The sequence below is a fragment of the Dysidea avara genome, chromosome 11 (assembly GCF_963678975.1).
Source record: "Dysidea avara chromosome 11, odDysAvar1.4, whole genome shotgun sequence".
Lineage (NCBI taxonomy): Eukaryota > Metazoa > Porifera > Demospongiae > Dictyoceratida > Dysideidae > Dysidea > Dysidea avara.
In genome coordinates this window covers 12,875,672-12,901,265 of record NC_089282.1, presented here as the reverse complement: position 1 = coordinate 12,901,265, position 25,594 = coordinate 12,875,672, and the positions used below count along the sequence as shown (strand labels likewise).

Genomic DNA, 25,594 nt, shown 5'->3' with positions numbered 1-25,594 from the left:
TTGACAATAGCTACTTTTCAAAACATATATTTCATTAGATAACTATCAAAAATTCTGAACAAAGTCTAATTTTAAATAACTAGAGTTGTAGGATGTATACATCTTTCATCCATCCAGCTATACCAATCAAAGTTATGCAAAAGAATATAGCTAGCTCCTAGTGAATAAAAGTTTTATTGTTATCCCCTCAGCCTCCCCCCCTCTCAGCAGTAGTGTCTCCTAGATCCACCTATGACACTCATGCAGGACCCAACAAGTTCGGAGGGACCATTGTATTATCTAAACTTTGGTCCTTTTATATGACAATTTAGTCAGTATTACAACTGCTAGAGAATAATGATGCTATTTCAATACAGCATTATGAAAAAAATTACCAAACATAATCTCAGTAGTTCCTGTGGGGGCATGCCATCAGAGTCTCCTAAAAAAATAGAACCAGCTGTCACTTTTCTTAGCCACCCAATATAAATACCTCTGGTAGCAACCCCTTTCCCTCCCCTGAATCCTGCTGTCAGAAACTTCCCACGTGCACCTTGCTCCGTCTAATAACTAGCATTTATCAACTAGGCTTAGCTCTCTGTATCTTGCAGCATAGCACTTCTTATACTAGTGCAGTACATTGTAATCATGCAAGTTTAAGCTAACGTCATTATGTATGCGTCATTATACGTAATTCATAGTCTTTGAAAGTCGTGGGGCGTGCGTTATTCTATCTCAAATCTTGGGGAGAAGTTGAGAGGTACTCAAGGCGGCAGAAGCTGTGAATTCCAAATCTTCATCGTTATAGTGTTCAGATGGGTGAAATTTCAGGTGCAGTTCGTGTTGTTTACAACGGTGGTTGTGGCTTCAAGAGAAGAATTTGAAAGACTTGAAGCTGCAATATAGCTAAGACTCATTCCGGGCCGAAACACGGAAGTAACTTCTGACATTCCAGAAAACATTCAAAATGTTCGTGGTAAGCACATTTAGAACCCAGCGTTACATTTTAATGTGTTAAATTTTTGTTATTCTTGCTGATTCAGAAGCTGAGCTAGAGCCCTTTGAAGTGTTTGTGAACAATGTCCTGGTCTACTCCAAACGTTATGCTCGTCAATATCCTGACCGTGAGGAGGTGAGTATTGAATCATGATGTGGCATATACTCATGCACTGTACAAAAAAGCTCCAGACAGCATTGCATTCACATCAGCACATGTGACATGCATGTGGTCCATTAACAGTTTGCAAACAAAGATTGTATATTGTGCTGAGCATAATAGATGCTGGGGTTAATGTAGCCAGAAGAACACCATAGATATGCTCGTAATACACATGTGCATGGACATTTCACAACTGGCTTCTGATATCTCATTGTATAATCTGTCTTACAGATTGTACAAGTGGTTCAGGAAGTTTACAATAGAGTCTGGCCACCGAGGAGAATAGATGGTGGACCTCGTATCATCTGTAATGTATTATGATTAGCTTACTCAGATAGAAGATTAGTGTTGTTTTAGTTCTAAAGAACTAGAACTAAATCTAGTTTTAGTACAGCAATTTAATTCTAGTTCTAGTACACTAGAACTAAACTAAAATTGTGGTCTATTTTAGTTCTAAAACTAAAACTAAACTAAAATTCTGTCAAGTTTTGGTTCAAAAACTAGAACTAAACCAAAACCTTTAAAACTTTTAGTTCAAGAACTAGAGCTAACTAAAAGGTTTCTCTAGCAATCCTACATAAAAGGGTGTTGTACACTAGAACCACTTAACACTTTTCTTTGAAGATGGTGATGCCTGAAAATGCCTGCAAATGCTACCATAAACATTGTCAGAGGAGGTTGGACATGCACACATGAGTGCATACATTTTGTATTGAAAGTTTAACCAAGCGTCCACGAAAGTTTTCATCAAATACCATTCAAGAGTGCACTTCAAGTTTAGTCTATTCAGCCGGTCAACCCCATTGAACCCCACTACTCCAGGCATGTAAATTTCTCTTGAAATCTACAGGATCATGTGTGTAAGCATTCGCTGGGTGGAATCCATGTGTAATACTATAGGAACGCCTTATGTACGTGTATTTAAACACAATGATTGTTGAAGAAAGCAATGTGCATGCTAACAAAGCCTCTCAGAGTATTGAAAAAGAAGAGCGGACGCCGCTAGTTTGGCCTCACAGAGAATCGAAAAGAGAATTAGAAACTCACACACCCGTCTTGCAATAAGAATTTGCTGTTCATCTTAAGAAGCACAAGGTAACATGATGTGGATATTACTAAACATTTCTTCTATCACTTACTCCTTGTCATATATAAGAATTATGCAATTAACAGAAATAAATTTCAGAAGTGCTTGTATCGTGTCCAACCTCCTCTGAAACATTGCTATTCAGCATTAATTCTGCCTATTTAGGTTAATTAAGCTCAGTTCTATTTTCATTTGTGCACAATGGTAAGTGGAAATAGTAATCTAACACTAAAACTAACACTAACTAAAATGAAACTAATACTAACTAAATTACAGAAATATGGGGTACCAGAACTAATACTAACTAAAACTTTAGTGGAATTGGGGTACTAGAACTAAAACTAACTAAAACTATGGTAGAATTGGAGTACTAGAACTAAACTAAAATGAATTTGCTGTACTAAAACAACACTATAGAAGATGTGATTTACTCCAGTTGAAGCTGCCGACTGATAATGATACTAAACAACCCTGTAATGACTTGGTAACTGTTATAATGGATTGACAATCTGTATGTGTGTATAAATTGATATGTTTACACTGTAATGTATCTTCACCATTGGGAACTTGTTTGAAATGTTCTGCATGATAACTCTAATTGATGCTGCACAATAATGTTTCATCAGGTTTGGTGTTAATTTAGTTTTATGTGAGTATACATGTATAAAACATGACATGCATCATATCAGGGGTGAGTTTAGAGGGAGCTACGTAGATCTGTCCTTGCGTACCACAATTTGTAGTATTTTAATTGTATTGTAGACAATCATGTGTGGCATCAATAAGATTTGTGAACTTTGTGAGTGTTTAGTCCACTGACTGAAGTAATAGAATGTAGCCAGTTGGTAAACTATTTATCATTTCTTGCCAATTATTCTCCAGTGTTTATCTTGCTAGTTAATCAAAGGATATTAGCAATGTAACTTAGAAAACTTTCAACCCCAATACTGATACAAGTGGACGATTGTATATAGCAAGCCACACTAATTCCTAGTCCTCTTTCATTATGCTATAGATCTGCCACTAACAAGAATGAGATATATTTGTATAGTGTTATGGTAAGATTAAACACAAATTTTATAAGCAGTGAAGTACACCATTTGTTGTGCAACTGTAAACAAGTACATGTAGCTACTTGACCTCTACTATGAGACTGTGAAATAACAAACAAGTCTGTATGTTTACTGTTTCTTCAGCAGTTTGAGTTAAGACACATGTGGTGTGCTCAGCTATCTTCTTCCTTATCCACTTCCTCTGTAGCTGTTACAAAGTGCTCCTCTACTAGTCTGAGAGTGTTACATCTACAGCCATAGCCACCATGCATACACATTCCTGTACTGTAACTAATAACTTCAGTTGGTTTACAAGGCTAACAGCCCATGCATGCATTCTTATAAAGTGCACAAATGTTGGACGTGAAAGGAGGAAAGGCATTTTGAGTCTTAAGACAACTGATAAACATCATGAGGGTTAAATCATTATATTAACTGTAGCAAACAAAAGAAGTCATTAATGATGATTTTGAACAAACAGACAGCAATCAATACGACCAGTATTTTGACACCTTAATTAGTCTACCATCAGGTAAGATTTCATATCCATTAGCAGTACAAGAACTCTACAGCTGTCCTTGCCCTGGTAAATGGGACTCAATCTATCAACTCAAAGTACAAGCTAGTGTTGACAGCTAATAGCCCTGAACTTCTGTTGGTGTATGACATGAGATACAGTTCTATGCAGCTAGCATATTACCAAACACCATTACATATAAGAAAGGAAAAATACAGCAACCCACAATAGCTGTAGCTAGTAGGAAAAAGCCTAAAAGTTTATAAAGTACACTGTAGTAGTGCTTCTTGAGGGAGACCTCCATTGGCATGAAAGGAGACATGTCCACTTATCTGATCCTCTGACAGTAGGAATGATGTTTGGTAGTTGTTGTGCTTCTTCTTATATAATGGCAGATATAATGAGGAGAATTGTTGAAGAGAATGAGGAGAATTGTATTTGCTCCAAGTATTCATTACTCACTTGGAATTATCTACGAGTATATAGTATAACTTCAAAAGAACCTTGCATGGGTGAATCAAAACAAACCAAACACCATTACATATAAGGAAGGAAAAATACAGCAACCCACAATAGCTGTAGCTAGTAGGAAAAAGCCAAAAAGTTTATAAAGTACACTGTAGTAGTGCTTCTTGAGGGAGACCTCCATTGGCATGAAAGGTAGACATGTCTACTTCTCTAGGTGTGATGTTTGGTAGTTGTTGTGCTTCTTCTTATATAATGGCAGATATAATGATGGAGAATTGTTGAAGGAAGCATAACAACAAAGGTTCTGGCATTTACAAAATATTTCTCTTTGAATGGTTGTCCCTGAAGCAACTCATTACATTGTCCAGATGAGGACACTATATACTCATTCTTATTACTGACAGGTTGTATGTAACTCTTGCTCAATAATAATCTACATGTACAATTCAAGAAGAATTAAGAGGTTATTACACTGTATGGCAATGCAAATTTTTTGCCTTTAGAATAACACATTTAGTGGCTTTACATCTAAGAGATGCCACCCAATGATACACATAATCAGTCAGCTAATTCTTGGTTCACTAAGCTAACCATTCCTTATATACACCAACCATGTTTAAATATTTTTTTGTTTGTGGAAATGTGGAAACACAGGAGCTATAGCAGCTGTCACTTATATGATACAAATTGTTTACACACCTTAGTGTTTTACTTTACCTCTTTACAAGACCACACCTCTGAAACAATAAACACTGAATGTAAAAGTACAAACAATTTGCTATCACAACAACTTAAACTTTAGCTTTATAGTTGATTGTCAACATGTATTCATACAGTAGTCCCACCATCATCAATAAAACTAAACACTGCTATTGGAATAGTAGAAGTGACTGTTCTATTAGAGTGTTTTGTCTAAGATGTGCATTCTATTAGAGTAATTGAATGGGGCTCTCTGTTCATCCAAACCTTTCAATCATCTTATGTAACATTGATTATTAGGCAATTTTCATGGTGACAATAGTGAATATGGGATTGAAACCTTAACAGAATTTATGGAATCAGGTCTTGTGGTATTATTGGCTCTAATTTGTAACTGTTGCTGCTCACAGGAGGAGAGAAGTGGAGAATAATATTAATGAATATGTAGACATTCACTTCATGTTAACAACAAGGGCCAAAAACTTATAATTATTTTAAAACAATAACATTTTCATTATTTCAGTATCACAGTTGGTGGACGTAGCAGCACAGATATGACGTCCACCATTTACAATCTCTTCTGTAATTGTAGACTGTATTTAAAAGTACTTCTAATTCCTTTTCAATATTAGCTTTGTATACTCCCTATACTAGATCCTTCTTCAAGCTCTATTTGTACTGTCAGGAGCTAAAATAGGTGTTAGTTGTGACCAAAACTAGTTGTGTATATATGTGATAGTTTTATTATGATGAAGGGGCCATAGTTGTAGAAGTCAGATTGAAATAGCAACCTGCACCACACAACAGTGGCTATATGAAGTCACAGTTATGTATCCAATCTGCATTTTCAAAATGTTTCCTGTTGGGGCACCATTTGACTTAAAATGCAATCAGTGTAGCTAGCTAGTCTTTGCTTGTTTTGACAGTCTACTATTATGCAATGCCTTAAAATCCAATAGCAGTGTATACTATTTTCCAATAAAATTACTTCCAACTGAACATCTAGCTACAGTATATAACTATATAGTTCCTTTTTATCAGATCTCAATTTGTTCACAATCTTTCATCACAATAATAGATTCTATCTTGTATGTGATATAATTTCCTAGTCCCCAGACCACCTACGTAGCTCTAGCATATGCACATTCTGAACATACATGTACTCCATGTACACTCTGGTGAGTTTTTCCCCCTCCACTGACTCTGTATTTGACTGTTAAATTACAGTACTTGCTACCAGCAAGTCTCTGTGAACAATCTGTTGAATTTAATTAATTTTCTTGGCCTGACACAGCAATTTCTAATTAAATTGCTTATCAGGAGGATGTTGGATTATCCTGCCTGTAAACATATTTCATCCTCTCAGAGAATTTTCTTGCTTAATTAACTGTTCTAAATGCTTTTTCTTTGTAAGTACATCTCCCTTGTCATTCCCACACAAGTTCCTTTTGTGGTCACATGCGTCCAAGGACTTATATACCTGCCATTTATTTGTTTAATATTTTGTTCTTGTTAATGTTTATTTGTTTGTTTGTACACTTTCTGCATCATTTATCAATTATAGTTTCATTTCAACATCATATACTTTGAACAACGAGACTGTAAATCACACTATTCAAAGTATATAGTGTGTTTAGTATCAATCATGTGTACATGTGTAACTGATATAGCTACTCATCTCCCTCCCTTCCTTATGTTATTTAAGATGTAAAAACAGACTATGTTATGTGATCTCTCTCCATTATCTGGCCATCAATTATCCAAACATTCCATTATCAGAACTGTAGAATCCCCGGTCCTTCTCTTGCCCCCCCGTGGACTTACTGTACAGGACTTTATATTGACACCAAAAACAAACTGGATTCACTTACACTGCTTTGAGGTACAAAAAACCAATAGACAAAGAAAAAGACAACATTATGCACTTTACATGTATAAGCTGTACACAGTGGAGAAATTGTGACAAAGAAGTCAGAATTTTTGTGTTATATAAAATTGAGATACTCTAATAGAACAGTCACAACTCTAACAGAGCATACAATTGTATTAGTAAGTTTTGTGTATATGTGACTGGATAAAGAGGTCTTATAGCCTTTCCAATTGCATGTACTTGGCAATCCATAACTTGACTTGTTAGTATGGTACCAGCCTGAAATTTGGTCACTTAACACTCCTAACATAGCACACTATTCCTGGATGTAATTTTGATAATAGATGATGAGTTAAGGTAAGTGTTTCTATTATGGGACACTTAAGAATGGTTGCACACAGATAACTCATAGCGACTTACATTTTTGGACCAAAGACTCATCAATGAGTCTATTAACCTCAGTCAAAAAATTAGCCATATAGCATAATCCACTTGTAAGGTGTCTCAATGTTGTCAGTGTACATAATTATGGTACATATTATGAGAAAAAATGTGAAAACTATTTCAATATCCTCTAACGTGGAGCAGAAAGCATGTAAAGCAATAAAATTTGGACCAGGTATGCACCAATAGGTATGTTCCATATAGAGTATTAAAATTTAACGGATATTGCTTGCAAGAAAACAGATTTTTGTATGGCTTCCTGACTTGTAAATGTCTGTAATTATGAGACAGCTGATCATATTATGAGAGGGTTGTACTTTCAGATACTGACAGCTGCAAATAGCTTCAAATGTATGTGAAAGTACACTAATAAAACATTTACTAATACATCTTTTAATAAAAACAAAGTATATCGACAGTCAGTGCAGTACAATTCCAATGCAGTGGCACATATAACCACTGTGTGTGTTTCCTTCACTTAATTCAGATGTTACTGAAACATGCAGAAACTAACTCCAGTCCTTAGCTGAATGGTTTCATTTTCTACCTTTTGGTTAATAGATATTGTTTCAAACACCCTGTTATGAAAAAAATATTACCAAATATAATCTCAGTAGTTCCTGTGGGGGCATGCCACCAGACTCCAGAACCAGCTGTCACTTTTCTTAGCCATCAAATATAAATACCTCTGGTAGCAACACCTTCCCTCCCCCGAAATCCTGCTGTCAGAAACTGCCCACCAGTATCTACCTTTGTTCCGTCTAATAGCTAAGAGAGAGAACCATCATTATTATAAATGAGAAAACACAATAAGTAGCTAGAGTTAGCTTACAGTATGTGCGACCTCGGTCTCGTGCGACCACAATGAGATCGTAGTAAAAGATCTGTGTGGGCACGGCAAGGTAAATACAAGAACAAAACTGACAAACATACATAGCTACATACAGAAAACAACAACAAAAAGTGATTAGTAGTTACAAATTTAATGAGACCACTCACTGCAGTTCCTAGCCAAGAAAATTCGTTGTGAGCATGTAATGCAAGTGTTGGCTGCTCTATCTAGAGTTTGTCTTATGTTGGATTTGGTGGCAATAGACGGCTGAGTGAAATCACATTTCTTAGACCAAGTGCAGTACATTGTGGCATAGATAATAGAGTAAAGGGATAGGAAACGCAATAACGTGACGTCACAAAATACGTACAGTTCTATTGGAATTCCGTGTAGTACGTCACGAACATACTCGTTACGCTTGCTGCGCTTGTATCAAAGAGAAACAAATTGTTGTAACGACAGAATTTTGTAACCAACGACTGTGAAACTTCGCTACAGTGAACTCAAGTAAGTAATCGAGAAAAATAGGATGGTACCAACCCTCAAGGAAGTTATACGCAAAATTAAAGGAGATTGAAAGTGAAAAAAACGGCCCAAAAATTACTTTAAACCACTTTACTTTCTTCGTAAATATATTCTATCCTTTTAACTGTGATAAACCTATTCCTTACCATTTAACAGAGGGAACCAGAGGAAATATCGGAGCAAAACAGGAACTGTTGCTTGAAGAAACGACTAAGTATCTTCCATTTTTAACCAAAAGCTTAAACCACCTTGCAGTACAACGCAACGGTAAAAGACTGTGTTGGTGACACGCCTAGCTTACCACAAGATTCGAAAGTGGAACCGGCTATAAAAGAAGCGGTATGGACGAGGCATGAAGGTACGATGAGCGAAAGTGTGACAGCGTGTAACAATCACGGTTAATGCGATACGCTTTGTTACAAAATCTACGGTCTGAATTCTCTCGCCAAAATCTCTCACATAGGCCTAAATACTTACTGTAGTCTGTTGGATTACTATTTACGCTGCTTAGAACACTAATTCTCACAAAACTGTCTTGTCCTTTCAAGTCACGCGTAACGGAAATCAAACCGGAAATCGCTTGCGTTTCCTATCCCTTTACTCTATTATCTATGATTGTGGTCATGCAAGTTTAAGCTTACGTCATTATGGATGCGTCATTATACGTAATTCATAGCCTTTGAAAGCCATGGGGCGTGCGCCATTTTATCTCAATCTTGGGGAGAAGTTGAGAGGTACTCAAAGCGGCAGAAGCTGTGAATTCCAAATCTTCATCGTTATAGTGCTCAGATGGGTGACATTTCAGTTGCAGTTCGTGTTGTTTACAACGGTGATTGTGACTCATCAAGAGATGAATTTGAAAGACTCTCAGCTGCAATAATAGACGCATTCCGAAGCACGGAAGTAACTTCTGACATTCCAGAAAACATTCAAAATGTTCGTGGTAAGCACATTTAGAACCCAGCGTTACATTTTAATGTGTTAAATTATTGTTATTCTTGCTGAAGCTGAGCTAGAGCCCTTTGAAGTGTTTGTGAACAATGTCCTGGTCTACTCCAAACGTTATGCTCGTCAATATCCTGACCGTGAGGAGGTGAGTATTGAATCATGATGTGGCATATACTCATGCACTGTACAAAAAAGCTCCAGACAGCATTGCATTCACGTCAGCACATGTGATGTGCATGTGGTCCATTAACAGTTTGCAAACAAAGATTGTGTATTGTGTTGAGCATAATAGATGCTGGGGTTAATGTAGCCAGAAGAACACCATAGATATGCTATAATATATTCTGTAGTATACTACACATGTGCATGGGAATTTCACAACTGGCTTCTGATCTCATTGTATAATCTGTCTTACAGATTGTACAAGTGGTTCAGGAAGTTTACAATGGAGTCTGGCCACCGAGGAGAATAGATGGTGGACGTCGTATCATCTGTAATGTATTATGATTAGCTTACTCAGATAGAAGATGTGATTCACTCCAATTGAAGCTGCCGACTGATAATGATACTAAACAACCCTGTAATGACTTGGTAACTGTTATAATGGATCGACAATCTGTATGTGTGGATAAATTGATATGTTTACACTATAATATATAAACTTGTTTGAAACGTTCTGCATGATTACTCTAATTGATGTTTCATCAGGTTCAGGCCGAGTGTTAATTTAGTCATGTTGTATGTGAATAAAACATGACATGCAGCATATCAGGGGTGGGTTTAGGGGAGCTACGTAGATCTGTCATAGTTTGTAGTTACTGTAATCCTCTATTGTAGACAATCATGTGTGGTATCAATAAGATTGTGAACTTTGTGAGTGTTTAGTCTGTGATAGAATGTAGCCAGTTGGTAAACTATTTATCATTTCTTGCCAATTATTCTCCAGTGTTTATCTTGCTAGTTAATCAAAGGATATTAGCAATGTAACTTAGAAAACTTTCAACCCCAATACTGATACAAGTTGGACAGTTGTATATAGCAAGCCACACTAATTCCTAGTCTTCTTTCATTATGCTACAGATCTTCCACTGACAAGAATGAGATATATCTGTATAGTGTTATGGTAAGATTAAACACAAATTTTATAAGCAGTGAAGTACACCATTTGTTGTGCAACTGTAAACAAGTACATGTAGCTACTTGACCTCTACTATGAGACTGTGAAATAACAAACAAGTCATGTATGTTTACTGTTTCTTCAGCAGTTTGAGTTAAGACACATGTGGTGTGCTCAGCTATCTTCCTTATCCACTTCCTCTGTTACAAAGTACTCCTCTACTAGAGTGTTACATCTACAGCTATAGCCACCATGTATACACATTCCTGTACTGTAACTAATAACTTCAGTTGGTTTACAAGGCTAACAGCCCACACATACATTCTTATAAAGTACACAAATGTTGGACGTGAAAGGAGGAAGGACATTTTGAGTCTCAAGACAACTGATGGGGAGGGGGGGTTAAATCATTGTATTAACTGTAGCAAACAAAAGAAGTCATTAATGATGATTTCAGTTGAACAAACAGACAGCAATCAATACGACCAGTATATTTTTAATACCTTAGTTTACCATCAGGTAAGATTTCATATCCATTAGCAGTACAAGAACTCTACAGCTGTCCTTGCCCTGGTAAATGGGACTCAATCTATCAACTCAAAGTACAAGCTAGTGTTGACAGCTAATAGTCCTGAACTTCTGTTGGTGTATGACATGAGATACAGATCTCTGCAGCTAGCATATTACCAAACACCATTAAATATAAGAAAGGAAAAATACAGCAACCCACAATAGCTGTAGCTATAATAGGAAAAAGCCAAAAAGTTTATAAAGTACACTGTAGTAGTGCTTCTTGAGGGAGACCTCCATTGGTATGAAAGGAGACATGTCTACTTCTCTAGGTGTGATGTTTGGTAGTTGTGCTTCTTCTTATATAATGGCAGATATAATGATGGAGAATTGTTGAAGGAAGCATAACAACAAAGGTTCTGGCATTTACATAATATTTCTCTTTGAATGGTTGTCCCTGAAGCAACTCATTGCATTGTCCAGATGAGAACACTATATACTCATTCTTATTACTGACAGGTTGTATGTAACTCTTGCTCAATAATAATCTACATGCACAATTCAAAAAGAATTAAGAGGTTATTACACTGTATAGCAATGCAAATTTTTAGCCTTTAGAATAACACATTTAGTGACTTTACATCTAAGAGATGCCACCCAATGATACACATAATCAGTCAGCTAATTCTTGGTTCACTAAGCTAACCATTCCTTATATACACCAACTATACAGTTTAAATATTTTTGTTTGTGGAAATGTGGAAACACAGGAGCTATAGCAGCTGTCACTCACATGATGCAAACTGTTTACACACCTTAGTGTTTTACTTTACCTCTTCACAAGACCTGTCATGTGATACACCTCTGAAACAATAAACACTGAATGTAAAAGTACAAACAATTTGCTATCACAACAACTTAAACTTTAGCTTTATAGTTGATTGTCAACATGTATTCATACAGTAGTCCCACCATCATCAATAAAACTAAACACTGCTATTGGAATAGTAGAAGTGACTGTTCTATTAGAGTGTTTTGTCTAAGATGTGCATTCTATTAGAGTAATTGAATGGGGCTCTCTGTTCATCCAAACCTTTCAATCATCTTATGTAACATTGATTATTAGGCAATTTTCATGGTGACAATAGTGAATATGGGATTGAAACCTTAACAGAATTTATGGAATCAGATCCTGTGGTATTATTGGCTCTAATTTGTAACTGTTGCTGCTCACAGGAGGAGAGAAGTGGAGAATAATATTAATGAATATGTAGACATTCACTTCATGTTAACAATAAGGGCCAAAAACTTATAATTATTTTAAAACAATAACACTTTCATTATTTCAGTATCACAGTTGGTGGACATAGCAGCACAGATATGACGTCCTCCATCTACAATCTCTTCTGTAATTGTAGACTGTATTTGAATAATTCCTTATCAACATTAGCTTTGTACTCCCTATACTAGACCCTTCTTCAAGCTCTGCTCCAATATTTGTACTGTCAGGAGCTAAAATAGGTGTTAGTTGTGACCAAAACTAGTTGTGTATATATGTGATAGTTTTATTATGATGAAGGGGCCATAGTTGTAGAAGTCAGATTGAAATAGCAACCTGCACCACAGAACAGTGGCTATATGAAGTCACAGTTATGTATCCAATCTGCATTTTCAAAATGTTTCCTGTTGGGGCACCATTTGACTTAAAATGCAATCAGTGTAGCTAGCTAGTCTTTGCTTGCTGTGATAGTCTACTATTATGCAATGCCTTAAAATCCAATAGCAGTGTATACTATTTTCCAATAAAATTACTTCCAACTGAACATCTAGCTACAGTATATAACTATATAGTTCCTTTTATCAGGTCTCAATTTGTTCACAATCTTTCATCACAATAATAGATTCTATCTTGTATGTGATATAATTTCCTAGTCCCCAGACCACCTACGTAGCTCTAGCATATGCACATTCTGAACATACATGTACTCCATGCACACTCTGGTGAGTTTTTCCCCCTCCACTGACTCTGTATTTGACTGTTAAATTACAGTACTTGCTACCAGCAAGCCTCTAAGAACAATCTGTTGAATTTAATTAATTTTCTTGGCCTGACACAACAATTTCTAATTAAGTTGCTTATCAGGAGGATGTTGGATCATCCTGCCTGTAAACATATTTCATCCTCTCAGAGAATTTGCTTACTTAATTAACTATTGTAAATGCTTTTTTTTTGTAAGTACATCTTCCTTGTCATTCCCACACAAGTTCCTTTTGTGGTCACATGCGTCCAAGGACTTATACACCTGCCATTTATTTGTTTAATATTTTGTTCTTGTTAATGTTTATTTGTTTGTTTGTACACTTTCTGCATCATTTATCAATTATAGTTTCATTTCAACATCATATACTTTGAACAATGAGACTGTAAATCACACTTTTCAAAGTGTATAGTTTGTTTAGTATCGATCATGTGTACATGTGTAACTGATATAGCTACCCATCTCCGTCCCCTTTATTATTTAAGATGTAAAAACAGACTATGTTATGTGGTCTCTCTCCATTACCTGGCCATCAATTATCCGAACATTCCTTTATCAGAACTTTAGAACCCCCGGTCCTTCTCTTGCCCCCTGTGGACATACAGGACTATATATTAACACCAAAACCAAACTGGATTCACTCACACTGTTTTGAGGTAAAGAAAACGAATAGACAAAGAAAAAGACAACAAGTTATTATGCATAAACTGTACACTGTGAAGAAATTGTGACAAAGAAGTTTGAATTTTTGTGCTATATAAGATTGAGATACTCTAATAGAACAGTCACGATTCTAACAGAGCATACAATTGTATTGGTAAGTTTTGTGCTGGATAAAGGGGTCTTATAGCCTTTCCTGTACTTGGCAATCCATAACTTGACTTGTGTGTATGGTACCAGCCTGAAATTTGGTCACTTTACACTTTTAACATACACTATTCCTCGATGTAATTTTAATACAATAGGTTAAACACATGATGAGTTATGACTTGTCAAATGTGGAAATTTGAAAAAGCTATAAGACTCCTTTTCCGGTCACACAATTATGACAATATTGCCTAGTTCTGTTGACAATAGCTACTTTTCAAAGCATATATTTCATTAGATAACTATCAAAAATTCTGAACAAAGTCTAACTTTAAATAACTAGAGTCGTAGAATGTATACATCTTTCATCCATCCAGCTATACCAATCAAAGTTATGCAAAAGAATATAGCTAGCTCCTAGTGAATAAAAGTTTTATTGCTACCCTCTCAGCCTCCCCCTCCCAGTAGTAGTGTCTCCTAGATCCACCTATGACACTCATGCATGGCCCAACAAGTTCGGAGGGACCACTGTATTATCTAAACTTTATGTCCTTTATATGACAGTTTTGTCAATATTACAACTGCTAGAGAATAATGATGCCATTTCATTAGAGCATTGTGAAAAAAAATTACCAAACATAAGGCCACTACAATGAGATAACTTGTTTCTCATCAACTTCTCATAGAGTAACACATGCGGGCGGGCGGGTTATCTCATTATCTCATTATTGCACAAGCCATAGCATATTTGTACAAAACCAGTATAATAATCCTTTATTTTAGGCTATTGGCAAGATCCACACCAAGCACTGGTGCACACTGAGGGTAAAATTCCAAGTGCACATAAACTTCAACTTCAGTAACAAAGCATTCAAGTCCTTTACGAAAGTTCCACCAGTCTTGGAGTCATGTACCATGCAGCAGCAGCGTTAGCACATGTAGGCTGGTCAGTCTTATTAGGGGGAGGGGCTGTGTAAGCATAGATATTAGTAGTCTCTCTAATATCTATGGTGTAAGCTTGTGGCAGAAGTAGCAACACTAAAGCTACTATGTCTCTTAGATATGATGGCCCTGCACATAGGGCATGCAGGTCACGATACCAATGCTAGTGTATGGTCTAATGTACACTGTAGCACTCACTGTTGATGCCTTGGTGGTTGTTGATGCTCCAGAAAGCTCTCTAATCAACACAGAAGTAAAAAACACTCATAAATGGTGTCTGTATCTCAATGGGATTGCAGTTTTTCATGGAAATAGTGCTTTTCTACGTGATAAACCCACTACCACAACACTCAAAAAAGCCATGCTACCATCTTGTGCAATAATGAGTGCGCATGGGCAAAAGAAAATTTTGGTGCGGGCGGTTGATGAGAAACAAGTAATCTCATTGTAGTGGCCTAATCTCAGTAGTTCCTGTGGGGGCATGACACCAGACTCCCCTAAAAAATAGAACCAGCTGTCACTTTTCTTAGTCACCCAATATAAATACCTCTGGTAGCAACCCCTTTCCCTCCCCCGAAATCCTGCTGTCAGAAACTTCCCACCAGTATCTACCTTTGCTCCGTCTAATAGCTAGCGTTTATCAACTAGGCTTAGCTCTCTGTATCTTGCAGCATAGCACTTCTTAGACTAGTGCAGTACATTGTAATTATGCAAGTTTTAAGCTAACGTCATTATGTATGCGTCATTATATATGCGTCATTATACGTAATTCATAGCCTTGAAAGCAGTGGGGCGTGCGCTATTCTATCTCAATCTCGATTTCAATCTTGGGAAGAAGTTGAGAGGTACTCAAGGCGGCAGAAGCTGTGAATTCCAAATCTTCATCGTTATAGTGCTCAGATGGGTGAAATTTCAGTTGCAGTTCGTGTTGTTTACAACGGTGGTTGTGACTCATCAAGAGATGAATTTGAAAGACTTGAAGCTGCAATAATAGACGCATTCCGAAGCACAGAAGTAACTTCTGACATTCCAGAAAACATTCAAAATGTTCGTGGTAAGCACATTTAGAACCCAGCGTTACATTTTAATGTGTTAAATTATTGTTTTTCTTGCTGAAGCTGAGCTAGAGCCCTTTGAAGTGTTTGTGAACAATTTCCTGGTCTACTCCAAACGTTATGCTCGTCAATATCCTGACCGTGAGGAGGTGAGTATTGAATCATGATATGGCATATACTCATGCACTGTACAAAAAAGCTCCAGACAGCATTGCATTCACATCAGCACATGTGACATGCATGTGGTCCATTAACAGTTTGCAAACAAAGATTGTGTATTGTGCTGAGCATAATAGATGCTGGGGTTAATGTAGCCAGAAGAACACCATAGATATGCTATAATATATTCTGTAGTATACTACACATGTGCATGGGAATTTCACAACTGGCTTCTGATCTCATTGTATAATCTGTCTTACAGATTGTACAAGTGGTTCAGGAAGTTTACAATAGAGTCTGGCCACCGAGGAGAATAGATGGTGGACCTCGTATCGTCTGTAATGTATTATGATTAGCTTACTCAGATAGAAGATGTGATTTACTCCAGTTGAAGCTGCCGACTGATAATGATACTAAACAACCCTGTAATGACTTGGTAACTGTTATAATGGATTGACAATCTGTATGTGTGTATAAATTGATATGTTTACACTGTAATGTATCCTCACCATTGGGAACTTGTTTGAAACGTTCTGCATGATAACTCTAATTGATGCTGCACAATAATGTTTCATCAGGTTTGGTGTTAATTTAGTTTTATGTGAGTATACATGTATAAAACATGACATGCATCATATCAGGGGTGAGTTTAGAGGGAGCTACGTAGATCTGTCCTTGTGTACCACAATTTGTAATATTTTAATTGTATTGTAGACAATCATGTGTGGCATCAATAAGATTTGTGAACTTTGTGAGTGTTTAGTCCACTGACTGATGCGATAGAATGTAGCCACTTGGTAAACTATTTATCATTTCTTTGCCAATTATTCTCCAGTGTTTATCTTGCTAGTTGATCAAAGGATATTAGCAATGTAACTTAGATAACTTTCAACCCCAATACTGATACAAGTGGACGATTGTATATAGCAAGCCACACTAATTCCTAGTCCTCTTTCATTATGCTATAGATCTGCCACTGACAAGAATGAGATGTATTTGTATAGTGTTATGGTAAGATTAAACACAAATTTTATAAGCAGTGAAGTACACCATTTGTTGTGCAACTGTAAACAAGTACATGTAGCTACTTGACCTCTACTATGAGACTGTGAAATAACAAACAAGTCATGTATGTTTACTGTTTCTTCAGCAGTTTGAGTTAAGACACATGTGGTGTGCTCAGCTATCTTCTTCCTTATCCACTTCCTCTGTAGCTGTTACAAAGTACTCCTCTACTAGAGTGTTACATCTACAGCCATAGCCACCATGCATACACATTCCTGTACTGTAACTAATAACTTCAGTTGGTTTACAAGGCTAACAGCCCACACATGCATTCTTATAAAGTGCACAAATGTTGGACGTGAAAGGAGGAAAGACATTTTGAGTCTCAAGACAACTGATAAACATCATGAGGGTTAAATCATTATATTAACTGTAGCAAACAAAAGAAGTCATTAATGATGATTTTGAACAAACAGACAGCAATCAATACGACCAGTATTTTGACACCTTAATTAGTCTACCATCAGGTAAGATTTCATATCCATTAACAGTACAAGAACTCTACAGCTGTCCTTGCCCTGGTAAATGGGACTCAATCTATCAACTCAAAGTACAAGCTAGTGTTGACAGCTAATAGCCCTGAGCTTCTGTTGGTGTATGACATGAGATACAGATCTCTGCAGCTAGCATATTACCAAACACCATTACATATAAGAAAGGAAAAATACAGCAACCCACAATGGCTGTAGCTATAATAGGAAAAAGCCAAAAAGTTTATAAAGTACACTGTAGTAGTGCTTCTTGAGGGAGACCTCCATTGGCATGAAAGGAGACATGTCTACTTCTCTAGGTGTGATGTTTGGTAGTTGTTGTGCTTCTTCTTATATAATGGCAGATATAGTGATGGAGAATTGTTGAAGGAAGCATAACAGCAAAGGTTCTGGCATTTACAAAATATTTCTCTTTGAATGGTTGTCCCTGAAGCAACTCATTACATTGTCCAGATGAGGACACTATATACTCATTCTTATTACTGACAGGTTGTATGTAACTCTTGCTCAATAATATCTACATGCACAATTCAAAAAGAATTAAGAGGTTATTACACTGTATAGCAATGTAAATTTTTAGCCTTTAGAATAACACATTTAGTGGCTTTACATCTAAGAGATGCCACCCAATGATATGCATAATCAGTCAGTTAAATTCTTGGTTCACTAAGCTAACCATTCCTTATATACACCAACCATGTTTAAATATTTTTGTTTGTGGAAATGTGGAAACACAGGAGCTATAGCAGCACATGATACAAACTGTTTACACACCTTAGTGTTTTACTTTACCTCTTTACAAGACCTGTCATGTGATACACCTCTGAAACAATAAACACTGAATGTAAAAGTACAAACAATTTGCTATCACAACAACTTAAACTTTAGCTTTATAGTTGATTGTCAACATGTATTCATACAGTAGTCCCACCATCATCAATAAAACTAAACACTGCTATTGGAATAGTAGAAGTGACTGTTCTATTAGAGTGTTTTGTCTAAGATGTGCATTCTATTACAGTAATTGAATGGGGCTCTGTTCATCCAAACTTTTCAATCATCTTATGTAACATTGATTATTAGGCAATTTTCATGGTGACAATAGTGAATATGGGATTGAAACCTTACTGAATTTATGGAAATCAGGTCCTGTGGTATTATTGGCTCTAATTTGTAACTGTTGCTGCTCACAGGAGAAGAGAAGTGGAGAATAATTAATGAATATGTAGACATTCACTTCATGTTAACAATCAGGGCCAAAAACTTATAATTATTTTAAAACAATAACATTTTCATTTTTTCAGTATCACAGTTGGTGGACACAGCAGCACAGATATGACGTCCAATCTCTTCTGTACTTATAGACTGCATTTGAAAGTACTTCTAATTCCTTTTCAATGTTAGCATTGTACTCCCTATACTAGATCTTTCTTCAAGCTCTGCTCCAGTATTTGTACTGTCAGGAGCTAAAATAGGTGTTAGTTGTGGCCGAAACTAGTTGTGTATATATGTGATAGTTTTATTATGGTGAAGGGGCCATAGTTGTAGAAGTCAGATTGAAATAGCAACCTGCACCACAGAACAGTGGCTATATGAAGTCACAGTTATGTATCCAATCTGTATTTTCAAAAGGTTTTTTTGGGGGGGCACCATTTGACCTAAAATGCAATCAGTGTAGCTAGCTAGTCTTTGCTTGCTTTGACAGTCTACTATTATGCAATGCCTTAAAATCCAATAGCTATTTTCCAATAAAATTACTTCCAACTGAACATCTAGCTACAGTATATAACTATATAGTTCCTTTTTTATCAGATCTCAATTTGTTCACAATCTTTCATCACAATAATAGATTCTATCTTGTATGTGATATAATTTCCTAGTCCCCAGACCACCTACGTAGCTCTAGCATATGCACATTCTGAACATACATGTACTCCATGTACACTCTGGTGAGTTTTGCCCCCTCCACTGACTCTGTATTTGACTGTTAAACTACAGTGCTTGCTACTAGCAAGCCTCTGTGAACAATCCGTTGAATTTAATTAATTTTCTTAACCTGACACAACAATTTCTAATTAAGTTGCTTATCAGGAGGATGTTGGATCATCCTGCCTGTAAAAATATTTCATCCTCTCAGAGAATCTTCTTACTTAATTAACTGTTGTAAATGCTTTTTCTTTGTAAGTACATCTTCCTTGTCATTCCCACACAAGTTCCTTTTGTGGTCACATGCGTCCAAGGACTTATATACCTGCCATTTATTTGTTTAATATTTTGTTCTTGTTAATGTTTATTTGTTTGTTTGTACACTTTCTGCATCATTTATCAACTATAGTTTCATTTCAACATCATATACTTTGAACAACGAGACTGTAAATCACACTATTCAAAGTGTATAGTTTGTTTAGTATCGATCATGTGTACATGTGTAACTGATATAGCTACTCATCTCCCTCCCTTCCTTATGTTATTTAAGATGTAAAAACAGACTATGTTATGTGATCTCTCTCCATTATCTGGCCATCAATTATCCGAACATTCCATTATCGGAACTGTAGAACCTCCAGTCCTTCTCTTGCCCCCCATGGACATACAGGACTATATATTGACACCAAAAACAAACTGGATTCACTCACACTGCTATGAGGTAAAAAAACCAATAGACAAAGAAAAAGACAACAAGTTATTATACATAAACTGTACACTGTGAAGAAATTGTGACAATGAAGTTTGAATTTTTGTGCTATATAAGATTGAGATACTCTAATAGAACAGTCACGATTCTAACAGAGCATACGATTATATTGGTAAGTTTTGTGTATATGTGGCTGGATAAAGGGGTCTTATAGCCTTTCCTGTACTTGGCAATCCATAACTTGACTTGTGTGTATGGTACCAGCCTGAAATTTGGTCACTTTACACTTTTAACATACACTATTCCTTGATGTAATTTTAATACAATAGGTTAAACACATGATGAGTTATGACTCGTCAAATGGAAAAGCTATAAGACTCCTTTTCCGGTCACACAATTATGACAATATTGCCTAGTTCTGTTGACAATAGCTACTTTTCAAAGCATATATTTCATTAGATAACTATCAAAAATTCTGAACAAAGTCTAATTTTAAATAACTAGAGTCGTAGAATGTATACACATCTTTCATCCATCCAGCTATACCAATCAAAGTTATGCAAAAGAATATAGCTAGCTCCTAGTGAATAAAAGTTTTATTGCTACCCTCTCAGCCTCCCCCTCCCAGTAGTAGTGTCTCCTAGATCCACCTATGACACTCATGCAGGGCCCAACAAGTTCGGAGGGACCATTGTATTATCTAAACTTTGCGTCCTTTATATGACAGTTTTGTCAATCATATCAAGAAGTTTGCGGAAATTTGCTACGTTTTTGCTCCAGCCTCACCGATTTGTTCACTATAAAGTGGATAAATTCTATTGTACAGACACTTTATACTCACGTATCTTTTCACTCCAAATACGTATTTCAGATTCCCAAGTAGCATGAGAAAGAGCAACTCATGGTGAACAGAATGATACTAAATGAAGCTCGGTACACAAAAAACCCGCTCGTCATTTTGACAATACAGGAACACAATTGGTTTCAATACATTTCCTATGGGGCATTTTCACTATTCTTATAGATTCGATCATATCTCGTGACATGTTTGGATTTTTCAGGATTCGCTGCTAGATTCTGGTAGCCTATTCTTGAGCGTTTCTAACAAGCCATAGTGAGCACTTCCAGCGTAAAGTATATCTCGTCAAAACGATGCTAAAGTCGGAGGTAAAATATGCGGGCAATTCGGAGCGAGATTAAAGCTGTGTTTTGGCACGGAGTTCATCGAGTTAGGTTTGACAAGCAACGCACAACCAATCTTTAACTATAAATAACTTCCCACACTTAATCCAGTGCTTTAAAACTATTTTATTAATGAAACACTGTATGTGTGCAAAAGTTCTAGTACACCAATACATCTGTCATGAACTGGCACTACGGAAGAATAGCCAATCTTTGACGCTCAGTGTAGTAGAGATGTCCCAAAACCTACAAAATGAAAAATCAGCAACAGTAAAGCCTTTAATAAATGAAATATAGCAAGTTGAATCAATTACAGCTGCTTAATTGCTTTGATCTTGATTGGACAAATCACCTAATTAGTCATGGCAGCTGGCCTGAAAGTTCCATTTTTGAGCAAAACTTCTTCATATGATTACAACTGCTAGAGAATAATGATGCCATTTTTTTCATTAGAGCATTAGGAAAAAAATTACCAAACATAATCTCAGTATTCCTGTGGGGGCATGCCACCAGACTCCTCTAAAAAATAGAACCAGCTGTCACTTTTCTTAGTCACCCAATATAAATACCTCTGGTAGCAACCCCTTTTCCCTCCCCCGAAATCCTGCTGTCAGAAACTTCTCACCAGTATCTACCTTTGCTCCGTCTAATAGCTAGCGTTTATCAACTAGGCTTAGCTCTCTGTATCTTGCAGCATAGCACTTCTTAGACTAGTGCAGTACATTGCAATTATGCAAGTTTTAAGCTAACGTCATTATGGATGCGTCATTATACGTAATTCATAGCCTTGAAAGTCGTGGGGCGTGCGCTATTCTATCTCAATCTCGATTTCAATCTTAGGGAGAAGTTGAGAGGTACTCAAGGCGGCAGAAGCTGTGAATTCCAAATCCTCATCGTTATAGTGTTCAGAATTCAGATGGGTGAAATTTCAGTTGCAGTTCGTGTTGTTTACAACGGTGGTTGTGACTCATCAAGAGATGAATTTGAAAGACTCTCAGCTGCAATAATAGACGCATTCCGAAGCACGGAAGTAACTTCTGACATTCCAGAAAACATTCAAAATGTTCGTGGTAAGCACATTTAGAACCCAGCGTTACATTTTAATGTGTTAAATTTTTGTTTTTCTTGCTGAAGCTGAGCTAGAGCCCTTTGAAGTGTTTGTGAACAATGTCCTGGTCTACTCCAAACGTTATGCTCGTCAATATCCTGACTGTGAGGAGGTGAGTATTGAATCATGATGTGGCATATACTCATGCACTGTACAAAAAAGCTCCAGACAGCATTGCATTCACATCAGCACATGTGACATGCATGTGGTCCATTAACAGTTTGCAAACAAAGATTGTGTATTGTGCTGAGCATAATAGATGCCGGGGTTAATGTAGCCAGAAGAACACCATAAATATGCTCGTAATACACATGTGCATGGGCATTTCACAACTGGCTTCTGATCTCATTGTATAATCTGTCTTACAGATTGTACAAGTGGTTCAGGAAGTTTACAATAGAGTCTGGCCACCGAGGAGAATAGATGGTGGACCTCGTATCATCTGTAATGTATTATGATTAGCTTACTCAGATAGAAGATGTGATTTACTCCAGTTGAAGCTGCCGACTGATAATGATACTAAACAACCCTGTAATGACTTGGTAACTGTTATAATGGATTGACAATCTGTATGTATGTATAAATTGATATGTTTACACTGTAATGTATCTTCACCATTGGGAAGTTGTTTGAAACGTTCTGCATGATAACTCTAATTGATGCTGCACAATAATGTTTCATCGGGTTTGGTGTTAATTTAGTTTTATGTGAGTACACATGTATAAAACATGACATGCATCATATCAGGGGTGAGTTTAGAGGGAGCTACGTAGATCTGTCCTTGCGTACCACAATTTGTAATATTTTAATTGTATTGTAGACAATCATGTGTGGCATCAATAAGATTTGTGAACTTTGTGAGTGTTTAGTCCACTGACTGATGCGATAGAATGTAGCCACTTGGTAAACTATTTATCATTTCTTTGCCTATTATTCTCCAGTGTTTATCTTGCTAGTTGATCAAAGGATATTAGCAATGCAACTTAGATAACTTTCAACCCCAATACTGATACAAGTGGACGATTGTATATAGCAAGCCACACTAATTCCTAGTCCTCTTTCATTATGCTATAGATCTTCCACTGACAAGAATGAGATATATTTGTATAGTGTTATGGTAAGATTAAATACAAATTTTATAAGCAGTGAAGTACACCATTTGTTGTGCAACTGTAAACAAGTACATGTAGCTACTTGACCTCTACTATGAGACTGTGAAATAACAAACAAGTCATGTATGTTTACTGTTCCAATACTTGTTTCTTTAGCAGTTTGAGTTAAGACACATGTGGTGTGCTCAGCTATCTTCTTCCTTATCCACTTCCTCTGTAGCTGTTACAAAGTGCTCCTCTACTAGAGTGTTACATCTACAGCCATAACCACCATGCATACACATTCCTGTACTGTAACTAATAACTTCAGTTGGTTTACAAGGCTAACAGCCCATGCATGCATTCTTATAAAGTGCACAAATGTTGGACGTGAAAGGAGGAAGGACATTTTGAGTCTTTTGAGACAACTGATAAACATCATGAGGGTTAAATCATTATATTAACTGTAGCAAACAAAAGAAGTCATTAATGATGATTTTGAACAAACAGACAGCAATCAATACGACCAGTATTTTGACTCTTTAATTAGTCTACCATCAGGTAAGATTTCATATCCATTAGCAGTACAAGAACTCTACAGCTGTCCTTGCCCTGGTAAATGGGACTCAATCTATCAACTCAAAGTACAAGCTAGTGTTGACAGCTAATAGCCCTGAACTTCTGTTGGTGTATGACATGAGATACAGATCTCTGCAGCTAGCATATTACCAAACACCATTACATATAAGAAAGGAAAAATACAGCAACCCAGAATAGCTGTAGCTAGTAGGAAAAAGCCAAAAAGTTTATAAAGTACACTGTAGTAGTGCTTCTTGAGGGAGACCTCCATTGGCATGAAAGGAGACATGTCCATTTCTCTAGGTGTGATGTTTGGTAGTTGTGCTTCTTCTTATATAATGGCAGATATAATGATGGAGAATTGTTGAAGGAAGTATAACAACAAAGGTTCTGGCATTTACAAAATATTTCTCTTTGAATGGTTGTCCCTGAAGCAACTCATTGCATTGTCCAGATGAGGACACTATATACTCATTCTTATTACTGACAGGTTGTATGTAACTCTTGCTCAACAATAATCTACATGCACAATTCAAAAAGAATTAAGAGGTTATTACACTGTATAACAATGCAAATTTTTAGCCTTTAGAATAACACATTTAGTGACTTTAAATCTAAGAGGTGCCACCCAATGATACACATAATCAGTCAGTTAAATTCTTGGTTCACTAAGCTAACCATTCCTTATATACACCAACCATGTTTAAATATTTTGCTTGTGGAAATGTGGAAACACAGGAGCTATAGCAGCTGTCACTTATATGACGAACAATTTGCTATCACAACAACTTAAACTTTAGCTTTATAGTTGATTGTCAACATGTATTCATACAGTAGTCCCACCATCATCAATAAAACTAAACACTGCTATTGGAATAGTAGAAGTGACTGTTCTATTAGAGTGTTTTGTCTAAGATGTGCATTCTATTAGAGTAATTGAATGGGGCTCTGTTCATCCAAACTTTTCAATCATCTTATGTAACATTGATTATTAGGCAATTTTCATGGTGACAATAGTGAATATGGGATTGAAACCTTAACAGAATTTATGGAATCAGGTCCTGTGGTATTATTGGCTGTAATTTGTAACTGTTGCTGCTCACAGGAGGAGAGAAGTGGAGAATAATATTAATGAATATGTAGACATTCACTCCATGTTACCAATAAGGGCCAAAAACTTATAATTATTTTAAAACAATAACACTTTCATTATTCCAGTATCACAGTTGGTGGA

At 36.5% G+C, this 25,594-nt stretch overlaps 3 protein-coding genes and 1 long non-coding RNA gene across 5 annotated transcripts; all 4 read left to right on the top strand.

The window, feature by feature from the left end:
* Nucleotides 1-903: 903 nt before the first annotated feature.
* Nucleotides 904-1,481, top strand: LOC136238447 (uncharacterized). Its single transcript, XR_010692989.1, has 3 exons — nt 904-955; nt 1,026-1,111; nt 1,370-1,481. It is a non-coding gene; the product is annotated as an uncharacterized lncRNA (long non-coding RNA).
* A 7,015-nt stretch (nt 1,482-8,496) lies between these two features.
* Nucleotides 8,497-10,222, top strand: LOC136238498 (uncharacterized). 2 transcript variants are annotated; one of them, XM_066029031.1, is made up of 4 exons: nt 8,497-8,614; nt 8,789-9,575; nt 9,640-9,725; nt 9,998-10,222. In XM_066029031.1, the coding sequence occupies exons 2-4, from the start codon at nt 9,422-9,424 to the stop codon at nt 10,085-10,087; spliced, it is 330 nt and encodes a 109-aa protein (XP_065885103.1). In that variant the 5' UTR covers nt 8,497-8,614; nt 8,789-9,421; the 3' UTR covers nt 10,088-10,222. The 2 variants fall into 2 exon arrangements, with proteins under 2 accessions (XP_065885103.1, XP_065885102.1); XM_066029030.1 differs by lacking the exon at nt 8,497-8,614 and having other exon boundaries at nt 8,629-9,575.
* Nucleotides 10,223-15,798: 5,576 nt separating this feature from the next.
* LOC136239213 (uncharacterized) lies at nt 15,799-16,727 on the top strand. Its single transcript, XM_066029941.1, has 3 exons — nt 15,799-16,049; nt 16,114-16,199; nt 16,472-16,727. The coding sequence occupies exons 1-3, from the start codon at nt 15,896-15,898 to the stop codon at nt 16,559-16,561; spliced, it is 330 nt and encodes a 109-aa protein (XP_065886013.1). The 5' UTR covers nt 15,799-15,895; the 3' UTR covers nt 16,562-16,727.
* Nucleotides 16,728-22,391: 5,664 nt separating this feature from the next.
* On the top strand, nt 22,392-23,314 carry LOC136239392 (uncharacterized). Its single transcript, XM_066030127.1, has 3 exons — nt 22,392-22,652; nt 22,717-22,802; nt 23,059-23,314. The coding sequence occupies exons 1-3, from the start codon at nt 22,499-22,501 to the stop codon at nt 23,146-23,148; spliced, it is 330 nt and encodes a 109-aa protein (XP_065886199.1). The 5' UTR covers nt 22,392-22,498; the 3' UTR covers nt 23,149-23,314.
* The last annotated feature ends 2,280 nt before the right edge of the window (nt 23,315-25,594 follow it).

What these genes read in the sequence shown, in the direction of transcription:
- LOC136239392 (XM_066030127.1), top strand. Translation starts at nt 22,499, where the DNA reads ATGGGTGAAATTTCAGTTGCAGTTCGTGTTGTTTACAACGGTGGTTGT. An exon ending in AAACATTCAAAATGTTCGTG is followed by an intron (nt 22,653 to 22,716) that starts GTAAGCACATTT and finishes TTCTTGCTGAAG; the next exon opens with CTGAGCTAGAGCCCTTTGAA. An exon ending in AATATCCTGACTGTGAGGAG is followed by an intron (nt 22,803 to 23,058) that starts GTGAGTATTGAA and finishes TCTGTCTTACAG; the next exon opens with ATTGTACAAGTGGTTCAGGA.
- LOC136239213 (XM_066029941.1), top strand. Translation starts at nt 15,896, where the DNA reads ATGGGTGAAATTTCAGTTGCAGTTCGTGTTGTTTACAACGGTGGTTGT. An exon ending in AAACATTCAAAATGTTCGTG is followed by an intron (nt 16,050 to 16,113) that starts GTAAGCACATTT and finishes TTCTTGCTGAAG; the next exon opens with CTGAGCTAGAGCCCTTTGAA. An exon ending in AATATCCTGACCGTGAGGAG is followed by an intron (nt 16,200 to 16,471) that starts GTGAGTATTGAA and finishes TCTGTCTTACAG; the next exon opens with ATTGTACAAGTGGTTCAGGA.
- LOC136238498 (XM_066029031.1), top strand. Translation starts at nt 9,422, where the DNA reads ATGGGTGACATTTCAGTTGCAGTTCGTGTTGTTTACAACGGTGATTGT. An exon ending in AAACATTCAAAATGTTCGTG is followed by an intron (nt 9,576 to 9,639) that starts GTAAGCACATTT and finishes TTCTTGCTGAAG; the next exon opens with CTGAGCTAGAGCCCTTTGAA. An exon ending in AATATCCTGACCGTGAGGAG is followed by an intron (nt 9,726 to 9,997) that starts GTGAGTATTGAA and finishes TCTGTCTTACAG; the next exon opens with ATTGTACAAGTGGTTCAGGA.